At 43.6% G+C, this 11,246-nt stretch overlaps 1 protein-coding gene across 1 annotated transcript; it reads left to right on the forward strand.

Annotated features, from left to right (window-relative positions):
* Window positions 1–2,588: 2,588 nt before the first annotated feature.
* On the forward strand, window positions 2,589–11,019 carry LOC109195838 (leucine-rich repeat LGI family member 2-like). Its single transcript, XM_019348597.2, has 3 exons — window positions 2,589–2,620; window positions 8,866–9,014; window positions 10,137–11,019. The coding sequence occupies exons 2-3, from the start codon at window positions 8,957–8,959 to the stop codon at window positions 10,952–10,954; spliced, it is 876 nt and encodes a 291-aa protein (XP_019204142.1). The 5' UTR covers window positions 2,589–2,620; window positions 8,866–8,956; the 3' UTR covers window positions 10,955–11,019.
* The last annotated feature ends 227 nt before the right edge of the window (window positions 11,020–11,246 follow it).

Below are 11,246 nucleotides of genomic sequence, written 5' to 3' on the forward strand. Positions count from 1 at the left end.
CCGAGAAATTGGAAGTGTTACAACTGACCCACGTTACAACTATCCCCGGTCTCCCCTATTATGTCTGTGTTAAATATACAAGTTGTGGCCATTTTCACAAGATTTGATTGTTTAAAATTCACATGGACAAAGTAAGGATTCTGGGGGACATGAGGTGTGCTCCAGCAAATATTTCCTCTGTGGTCCCATTAAAGATGGATTTAAACATGAAAGAGTGTGAGATGGCAAAAGCAAAGACATTCTGTACTTAATCAGAAGTACAGATATTAGTGGCAAAACCACTCCAGTAAAAGTAACTCTTTGGAGGATTTTTCTACCAGCTATTTTTGTGCAAAGCTAATTGAACCTTGTGCTATATTAATGTATCATTAAAGTAACATTAATACAGGGAGTGCAGAATTATTAGGGAAGTTGTATTTTTGAGGAATAATGTTATTATTGAACAACAACCATGTTCTCAATGAACCCAAAAAACTCATTAATATCAAAGCTGAATGTTTTTGGAAGTAGTTTTTAGTTTGTTTATAGTTTGAGCTATTTTAGGGGGATATCTGTGTGTGCAGGTGACTATTACTGTGCATAATTATTAGGCAACTTAACAAAAAACAAATATATACCCATTTCAATTATTTATTTTTACCAGTGAAACCAATATAACATCTCCACATTCACAAATATACATTTCTGACATTCAAAAACAAAACAAAAACAAATCAGCGACCAATATAGCCACCTTTCTTTGCAAGGACACTCAAAAGCCTGCCATCCATGGATTCTCTGAGTGTTTTGATCGGTTCACCATCAACATTGCGTGCAGCAGCAACCACAGCCTCCCAGACACTGTTCAGAGAGGTGTACTGTTTTCCCTCCTTGTAAATCTCACATTTGATGATGGACCACAGGTTCTCAATGGGGTTCAGATCAGGTGAACAAGGAGGCCATGTCATTAGTTTTTCTTCTTTTATACCCTTTCTTGCCAGCCACGCTGTGGAGTATTTGGACGCGTGTGATGGAGCATTGTCCTGCATGAAAATCATGTTTTTCTTGAAGGATGCAGACTTCTTCCTGTACCACTGCTTGAAGAAGGTGTCTTCCAGAAACTGGCAGTAGGACTGGGAGTTGAGCTTGACTCCATCCTCAACCCGAAAAGGCCCCACAAGCTCATCTTTGACGATACCAGCCCAAACCAGTACTCCACCTCCACCTTGCTGGCGTCTGAGTCGGACTGGAGCTCTCTGCCCTTTACCAATCCAGCCACGGGCCCATCCATCTGGCCCATCAAGACTCACTCTCATTTCATCAGTCCATAAAACCTTAGAAAAATCAGTCTTGAGATATTTCTTGGCCCAGTCTTGACGTTTCAGCTTGTGTGTTTTCTTGGCCCAGTCTTGACGTTTCAGTTTGTGTGTCTTGTTCAGTGGTGGTCGTCTTTCAGCCTTTCTTACCTTGGCCATGTCTCTGAGTATCGCACACCTTGTGCTTTTGGGCACTCCAGTGATGTTGCAGCTCTGAAATATGGCCAAACTGGTGGCAAGTGGCATCTTGGCAGCTGCACGCTTGACTTTTCTCAGTTCATGGGCAGTTATTTTGCGCCTTGGTTTTTCCACACGCTTCTTGCGACCCTGTTGACTATTTTGAATGAAACGCTTGATTGTTCGATGATCACGCTTCAGAAGCTTTGCAATTTTAAGACTGCTGCATCCCTCTGCAAGATATCTCACTATTTTTGACTTTTCTGAGCCTGTCAAGTCCTTCTTTTGACCCATTTTGCCAAAGGAAAGGAAGTTGCCTAATAATTATGCACACCTGATATAGGGTGTTGATGTCATTAGACCACACCCCTTCTCATTACAGAGATGCACATCACCTAATATGCTTAATTGGTAGTAGGCTTTCAAGCCTATACAGCTTGGAGTAAGACAACATGCATGAAGAGGATGATGTGGACAAAATACTCATTTGCCTAATAATTCTGCACTCCCTGTACATAAGAAAATGACCTTTACTTCTTTAAATTTTAATTTTCATAAATATACTCAGCTTGAATCAGTTTGGTAGAACATGAGCAGAGAAAAAGACGAAAGATTTTAAAATATCTCTACATTGTAGAGAGCAGAGGTGTGGACTCGAGTCACATGACTTGGACTCGAGTCAGACTCGAGTCATTAATTTTATGACTTTAGACTTGACTTGAAAAAAGGTTGTAAGACTTGTGACTTGACTTGGACTTTTACACCAGTGACTTGGGACTTGAATTGGACTTGAACCTGTTTACTTGAAAAGACTTGATATTTTACCCAAATCTAAAATTTAACATACATATTATATAAAAAGTGCGGACCATTAATTCACTTTATTCATTCATTCATTCTTACCACACACCGTATGTATGTGAGCGTGGGCTGTAGCACAGCCAATCAAATTAACCAGATTTGAAAAAAACAAGAACAAAAACGCTCGAGCCAAAAACGCTTCCAAGAGTAATTTCTTTCGGGTACATAAACTACGAAGTAGTCAACAAAAAACGAAATGCAATATGCAAAACATGCAAGAAGAGAATCACAGACGGAGATGGAACAACTTCCAACTTTATCCGACATTTGAAGTTGCATAAAGAACGGTAGGTGGCAGTGTTGCCAACTCCTCAGTAAGGAAAATCGCTATTGGCTGTCCTAAAAGTCGCTAGAAGTCGCTAAATGACGTCATCACCTAATTTGCATAATTGGTCACGCTAATATAATTGTAACCTATGTTGTTGGAGAGAGAAATAACACCGTGGAAGAGACATAAAGTGAGTAAAAAACGTCCTAAATGCATTTAGAGTTATTTAGAACTACAAATTAAATTTCTTTTAGCAATTATTGTTTTTTTAATGTCACAATTCCAACCCTGCTCCTTTACCCGGGCTTGGACCGGCAAAAGTGACCCGAAATAGGCACTCTGGTGGAGTTACTTTGTGTTTGTGTGTGTTTATAAGTAGTTTTAAACCTTGTGATCCACAAAACAGCATAAGAGTAAAAGATTAAAAGAAGAACTGACTGCGTTACAGCACCCGCTGCTTGTTGAGAGTAAAAGCGATACGCGCTTTCACGTCTTTTTTTAGCGACTTTTTATAGAAAAAAAGTCGCTAGGGGGTCAGAAAACTCGCTAAATATAGCGACAAAGTCGCTAAGTTGGCAACACTGGTAGGTGGTGCTTTTTTTTTTTTTTTTTTTTTTGCTACGATGAGACAGCTGACTTAGCTAACTTCATCTTATTAGCAAATGTTCTTCGGGCTACGTTGATGATACTGTTTGGCCTTAACAGGTATGATATGTTTGTCATGCTATTTTAAATCCCGTCCTGCAAGCGCATCCAAGAATAACATGCAACTTGTTAGTTCAGAATTGTCGGTGAATGGTGAGCAGGGTCCGTTTCAGAAAGTGGGTTCTGTAGCTGTACTCCGTCTCTCTCCGTCTCCTCCCCATCATTCACCCCGTAGATTTAACCCAGTTTAGACTGACATATTTATTTTACCATCACATCACAATTCAAAATCACTGTGTTTAATTTGCAATTAGTGTATGGTCGTGTTTAACTTTTGCATGTCTGAGCCAGGGAAAATTTTTTTTTTTGGTTAGAAAATCTGGCCCACCTTAGTGTGTAATTGAGTAGTCCTGCTATACATGGCCTTTTTCTTCTGTCATTTATGTCAATACATCAAATAAAATACTTTGATCTTATATTATTAGCTGTTGTTTATTTGCAAAGGTTATTCTCAACAGGGATGCTAGACAAAAACGGCGTTTTCTACAGACAGCCTAGCATACGCTCTCCACTTGCCAGTGAAAAAAGAAAAAGAAAAAACACCCCTTCCCTATTGGTGTTAGAGTTTACCATGTCAGCCAATCAAAAAAATGATAAGGCAACATGTGACATTTGGTTGTTTAGGGAGAAGGGGAAGTTTTTAGGAGTGACACCCGCAACGGAAAAGTCAAAGTCAACTTTATTTGTCAATTCTACCACATGTACAGGACATACGGAGAATAGAAATTTCGTTACTCTCAAACCCTCAATGAATAGCAAATGAACACTTAGATATAAGAGAGTGGTTAAAAAGAATGCAAGTAAAATAATTTAAAAAAAGTTAAAATTTAAATAGATACAATACAGTTTTCCGTATAACAAGAAAGCTATACAATATACAATATACAATATTCAAGTAAGGGTAAATGACATTAAGTGTAAACCAGGCAGAGCAGTGCAAATAGGCAACTAGTGCAAATTTTTAGTAATGTACGGTAAGAGATAATGTAACAACAAAGACTTATGAGATAATGGCAGTCCAATGCTCCACAAGGTGACTGGTAACTAGTGCAGGCCAGTGAGTGAGTCAGAGAGTGTGTGTGTGTGTGTGTGTGTGTGTGTGTGTGTGTGTGTGTGTGTGTGTGTACAGAATTCAGTGAAACCGTGGAGGAGAAGAGGGGAGAGGGGGCAGAGTCGGGAGGGAGTTAAGCTTCCTGACAGCCTGATGGATGAAGCTGTCCTTCAGTCTGCTGGTCCTGGCCTGGAGACTCCGCAGTCTCCTCCCTGACGGCAGCAGCTTGAAGAAGCTTTGCATTGGATGCGTGGGATCAGCCGCTATGCAAAGGGCTTTTTTAGTAAGACGGGTGCTGTAAATGTCCTGGAGGGAAGGGAGAGAGATACCAATGATCCTCTCTGCAGCTCTCACTATGCGTTGGAGGGTTCTATGACAGGACGCATTGCAGGCTCCGAACCACACAGTGATGCAGCTCGACAGGATGCTCTCGATGGTGCCTCTGTAAAAAGTGTACATGATGGGGGCTGGTGCTCCTGCTCTTCTTAGTTTGCGGAGAAAGAAGAGACGCTGCTGTGATTTCTTGGCCAGTGCTGTGGTGTTGTACGTCCAGGAGAGATCCTCTGTAATGTGCACACCCAAGAACTTAGTGCTGCTCACTCTCTCCACAGACACTCCGTCAATGGTCAGAGGAGCATGTTTGGTGTGCATTCTCCTGAAGTCCACAACAATCTCCTTCGTCTTCTCCACATTCAAAGAGAGATTGTTGTCAACACACCACGTGGCCAGGCGTCTCACCTCCCTTCTGTAGTCGGTCTCATCCCTGTTGCTAATGAGACCCACCACCGTTGTGTCATCCGTAAACTTGATGAAGAGGTTGGAGCTGTATAATGGAGTGCAGTCATGGGTCAGCAGAGTGAAGAGGAGGGGGCTCAACACACATCCCTGCGGGGCCCCCGTGTTTAAAATGATGGTACTGGATGTATTACTGCCGACCCGTACTGCCTGAGGTCTTCCGGTGAGGAAATCTAACAGCCAGTTGCACAGTGAGGTGTTGAACCCCAACTGGACCAGCTTTTGAGTGAGCTGTTGGGGGATTATAGTGTTGAATGCTGAACTAAAATCTAAGAACAGCATTCGAACATATGAATCTTTTTTGTCCAGGTGTGTGAGTGCTGAGTGGAGTGCAGTGGAAATGGCATCATCGGTTGAGCGGTTGGGCCGATACGCAAACTGGAAGGGATCCAGGGAGGGGGGCAGGACAGTCTTGATATGTTGCATGACTAGTCGTTCGAAGCACTTCATCAGGATGGGAGTGAGTGCAACAGGACGATAGTCATTAAAGCCGGAGGGAGATGACTTTTTTGGAACCGGAATGATTATGGTAGCTTTAAAACATGTGGGGACGACAGCCTGGATGAGTGATATGTTGAAGATGTCTGTGAAGACATCAGTGAGTTCCACTGCACAGTCTCTCAGTACACGACCAGGAATGTTGTCAGGACCCGGGGCTTTACGTGCATTGATCCTGCTGAGGGATCTCCTCACGCTGTCCGGGGACAGAGTCATCACCTGGTCACCAGGAGGGGGTGGAATCTTCTGTGCGGTGGTACTGTTTTGGACTTCAAAGCGAGCAAAGAAAGTGTTCAGCTCGTTCAGCATAGGGATAGTGCTATCACAGGTCCGTGGTGGGGGCTTATAATCTGTGATGGTCTGAATGCCCCGCCATAGGCTCCGTGAGTCTCTGCTGTCTTTGAAGTGATGAGATATTTTCCTGGAGTACTGTCTCTTAGCTTCTCTGATGCCACGGGAAAGGTTGGCCCTAGCTGTCCTCAGGCTCGCCTCGTCTCCATCTCTGAAGGCAGCATTCCGAGCTTTCAGCAGCCTGTAGACCTCTCCTGTCATCCATGGTTTTTGATTAGCCCGGAACGTTATGGTTTTCGTGACTGTTACATCCTCAATACACTTATGCAGTAACAGTCTCTGCGTACTCCTGAAGGTCAATGGTGTTGTTATAGGTGGCAGCCTGCTTAAACATGTTCCAGTCTGTGGTGTTAAAGCAGTCCTGTAAGGCCTCTGAAGACCCTTCTGGCCACACCTGTATCCGCTTACGAACTGGTTTGGAGACTTTAACAAGCGGTTTGTAAGCAGGCACTAGCATGACAGTAATATGGTCTGAGGCGGCAAGGTGGGGGAGGGGAAAAGCTTTGTAAGCTCCTCTCTGGGTGGTTTAAACAAAGTCCAGTGTGTTATTTCCCCTTGTTGGAAAGTCTATGTGTTGTTGTATTTTTGGAAACACGCACTTTAAGTCTGCATGATTGAAATCCCCAGCTAAGATGAGAAAAGCATCAGGATGGGCTGTCTGCTGCTCACTGATGTGCTGGTACAGTTCATTCAGTGCCTCACTCCTGTTGTTGACATTGGAGGAGGGAGGGATGTACACAGCGCACAGTAATATGGCTGTATATTCCCTCGGTAGATAGAATGGCCGGCACTTAATAACCATAATCTCCAGCACTGGTGAGCAGTGTTTGCAGACCGCAACAGCATCGCGACACCAGGCATCATTGATGTAAACACAAAGTCCTCCCCCGCGGGTCTTACCTCCCGCGACGATGACTCTGTCAGCACGGTAGCATGTTAGCTGGTCGAGCTGAATGGCGCGGTCCGGGACACTGTCGCTGAGCCATGTTTCCGTGAACACAAAAGCACAGCAGCCCTTTACATTCCTTTGAGATGAACGTAGCAGTCGGATGTCGTCCAATTTATTTTCTAGCGAGCGTACGTTGGCCAGAACGATAGAGGGGATGGCGGGTTTGTGTGGGCTAGCCGCTAGCCTAGCTCGGATGCCACCACGCTTACCCCTCTTCTGCTTCCTCTCACACCGCTTGAGGCGCCTCCATTGTGGACGAAGTATAGGAGTGGGGGTCGGTGATTGGGTAGGCCTATGGAGCAGACCCAGTTCTTTCAACTCCTCGGTGACCACAGAGTTTAACTTAAAAAGTTTGTTTCTGCCGATGTCGAGAAGAAGTGTTCGGGCATATCCTCGCTTACAAAAACACTGCATTTTAGACGGGAGAGAGAGAAGCCGCTGCGTGTGTACGCGCCGCTGGATTGCCAGCGGGCGAGCGAAAGAAAGAGAGAGAGAGAGTTTTCATATGTGAGACATTAGTGACGTTTAGCGTGTTTGGAGGCTGTAGTTAGTTTGTTGTGTAGTTATTGTTTTGTATTGTGTGTCGGTTAGACTGCTGAATTTCATATTTGATCTAAAAAAGCTGTCAAAGGCAGATTCCAGTGTAAACGCTGTCTCCACATAGAAAACTGGACTGTTGCACCTCCAGTTGTCAGACCTGCAGGGTTTAGGCCTGTGGTGTTCTCCTCTGTCTTATACTGAAAACAAACTACATTTTTTGGACTGGCACAAATAATTTGTGTGCCTTCTTATTTGATGCAGCACACCTGATTGTTCTGTAAATAGATTTAAATGGTTATATAAAAAACGCCTGAGGCCTTGGCTGCATTTTTAGGTAAATAGTACCAGATAACTTTGTTGTTTGCAAAACTTGTGCATAATTTTAGAAATGTACAATTTCTATTTGCATTTCAAGTTATGAAAATGATTCGTTAAACATGTAAAAAAATATAACTTTTTTCTACTCGGATTCTGAATTTTTTGTCTGAATTTAGATCAACTGTGCTAATATAGTATACCAAAATGAAAAAATAACTCAAATTTCAGATATTTGAGGTTGTGCTGTAAATAATGATACCAAACAAGGCAAGAAAAACATATTTTAAAAGTGAAATATAGAAGTAAAATCAAAAGTAGTCAAGAACGGCCAATTATACCCGGGACCCCAGAGGGTTAAAAAAAGACTTGAAAGGACTTGAAATTCAAAGTTTCGGACTTGGGACTTGACTTGAAAGTTGTCTGTCTTGACTTACGACTTGACTCTGACTTGCTTGACTTTACTTGAGACTTGACTTGTGACTTGAGGATAAAGACTTGGGACTTACTTGAGACTTGCAAAACAATGACTTGGTCCCACCTCTGGTAGAGAGCGACTCTAAACAGAAAATGAGTAAGGAACGGGTTAAAGTGGGATTCAGCAGGTGGGGGAACTCTAAAATTGGTTGTAGTGGCTCAACAAGAGGTTAAGAATCGCAATTTCTATTCAAAGCTTCAGTAAATTTTCTTTGTGTACAGGCTGTGATCAGCTGATCTGGGCTGCTGGTGCTTTCAGGTCCTGATCTGAATTAGACAGGTTTCAAGGATTTCGAGTGCTCAGGCAAAATAGAAAAGTGCTGTACAAGAACCAGTCCATTTACCATTTGGTTTACTAGCTGGCAAAATGTTGAAATTGATCAAAAAATATACTTTTCTTTTTCTTCTTGTTGATCCACAGATTCATTGAGAGTAACAAACTAGAGACTACATCCAAATATGCCTTCAGAGGACTCAGGGACCTGACTCACTTGTATGTTCCAGTGACTGAAAATACAACTGTTATCTGTTATACATGATTTAATGATGTCTCTTTTTCATAATCAACTGCATTTGTTTCCAGGTCTGTGGCCTCAGAATCGTTGTCTGTTGACACATTCAGCTATAAGAATGATGTCTACGTGGCCATTTCTGCTCCCAGCACAGAGAGCTGTATGATTTTCCAGTGGGACCACATAGAAATGAACTTCAGGACTTATGATAACATCACAGGTAAATTTTGATTTCGACTTTTGCAGGAAATGTGTCCTAACCTACGAGATAACTGGAAACCCCTCTTGATCCTGCAGCGCAACCTTCTAACCATTTAAGTCCTTGCAGGCTGTTTCGACCCAACGTGTAGTTACATCTCTAACCCACATAGCAAGCAGGTCTGGCCCAGATCTGGTATCAAGCCGGCACTGCTGGCTGACTTCTGGCATGATAAGACGTATGCCATCCAGATATGGGCCAGGCCTGGTATAGATGGCACTGTCTATGTGATGGCATGCCATATCTTGCTCGATTGTGGTTTGGGTCATGTGGCCCAGGCTCATAGAAAACAGGTTTTCCCCTGATCCGGCATCAAGCTGGCACTTCTGACTGACTGGTGTCATGGCAGGGTATATGTCAACCAGATGTGGGCCAGGTCTGGCAATGATGGCACTGTTTATGTTCCTATTTTCCTATTTTAGTTGGAAGACCCAAGTGCCATGTTGATATACTATACTGCTATGGTAGCCAATGTTTCAAATTCAGGTATGACTTTGGGAAAGGAAATGCGCTGTAAAAGAATCAGTTCATTCACTGTCTGAACAGAGGTTCGTAATGTTACTTTTGCACTATTTATGTTCCGGCACATGTTGTTATTACATGGCTTGATTAAGGTACACATTTGGCTGACATCTGGGCCAGCACAGGGTCAGCTGTGTGTCTGCGACTGGCCCGTGGCTGCACACAACTTACACATGGTCCACATACTGCAAAGAATGACGGTCCTTTGGTGCCAGAGATGGGCTAGCACAAGACCACCAGTGTGTCTGCAACTGGCCTTGTGCTGGCCCATGTCTGGGCCTCCTCTGGCAAACCTGATCTGGGCCACCAAAGGGCCGTCAGTCTTTGCGGTATGTGGGCCATGTGTAAGCACATTGTGTTGGCCAGATCTGGGCCATACCAATTTTGCTATGTGGGCAGGAGGTGCATGTCAGGTTACGTGGAAGGTTGGGTGAAGGGTTAAAGGGAGTTTCCAGTGACACTGTAAGTTAGGAAGTCTAAATCACACATTAGGCTAACAAACACTCCCAGAATGCTCCCAGTTTCATTCTCACGCGATTCATGTGTTTCTCTGCCCTTTAGGTCAGTCCATTGTGGGGTGCAAATCTGTCATCATCAAATATGAGGTGTTTGTCATTGTGGCTCAGCTGTTTGGTGGTTCCCACATTTACAAGTTTGATGACGACCAAAGCAGGTTCAATAAGTTCCAGGATATCGAAGTGTCCAAGATCTCTAAGCCCAATGATATTGAGGCCTTCCAGATTGGCTCTGATTGGTTCTTTGTGATTGCTGACAGCTCAAAAGCTGGCCTCTCCACCCTCTACAAGTGGAATGATAATGGCTTTTATTCGTACCAGTCACTGCACGAGTGGTACCGCGACACGGATGTAGAGTTTCTCGACTTGGATGGGAAAGCTCACCTTATTCTAGCGAGCCGCTCACAGGTTCCAGTGATCTACCAGTGGAGCCGGAGCAACCAGAAGTTCATCCTGCAGGGTGAGATCCCCAACATGGAGGATGTAGTGATTGTGAAACACTTCCGGATCAAGGAGGAGCTCTACCTGGCTATGACGCGGTATATCGGTGATTCCAAAGTTCTGCGTTGGGGCACCAAACAGTTTGCTGAGATCCAAGCTTTGCCCTCTCGAGGCTCCATGATTCTCCAGCCGTTCTCTTTCAAGGAACGTTACTATCTGGCTCTGGGAAGCGACTACACCTTCTCACAGATCTACCTGTGGGATGAGGACAACAAAATCTTTGACCGCTTTAAGGAGGTGTACATCCAAGCCCCACGCTCTTTCACCGTGGTATCTACCGACCGCAGGGACTTTATTTTTTCCTCGAGCTTCAAGGGAAACACGCAGATCTTTGAGCACATCATCATCGACCTGAGCTTGTGAGGGGCTGTGCCTTATCGTCGCGTCTGAAATCAAATGTCTTCCACTTGAAAGACAAATTCAAGAAGGAAGGAAAATTTATAAACTGTTAAATATCCACACCTTCATAGATTTCACTCACAAATTAGAGCTGGGTCAAGATATATTGTGACTATTTCTGAATGGCCTTGCAATCATGGATCCTCAGACTTTCTGAAGTACTACCCTTTCATAACTACTTCTATTCTCTTAAAAATGCCACTGAAGTTCATGATGGGTTAAAAAAGAGACATTTAATTGAATCTATCTGGATTTA

This window comes from Oreochromis niloticus, linkage group LG3 (genome assembly GCF_001858045.2).
Source record: "Oreochromis niloticus isolate F11D_XX linkage group LG3, O_niloticus_UMD_NMBU, whole genome shotgun sequence".
Lineage (NCBI taxonomy): Eukaryota > Metazoa > Chordata > Actinopteri > Cichliformes > Cichlidae > Oreochromis > Oreochromis niloticus.

Bases quoted from the DNA above. Each gene is read 5' to 3' on its own strand.
- LOC109195838 (XM_019348597.2), top strand. From the start codon at position 8,957: ATGATTTTCCAGTGGGACCACATAGAAATGAACTTCAGGACTTATGAT. The intron at 9,015-10,136 runs GTAAATTTTGAT...TCTGCCCTTTAG, and splicing joins GACTTATGATAACATCACAG to GTCAGTCCATTGTGGGGTGC.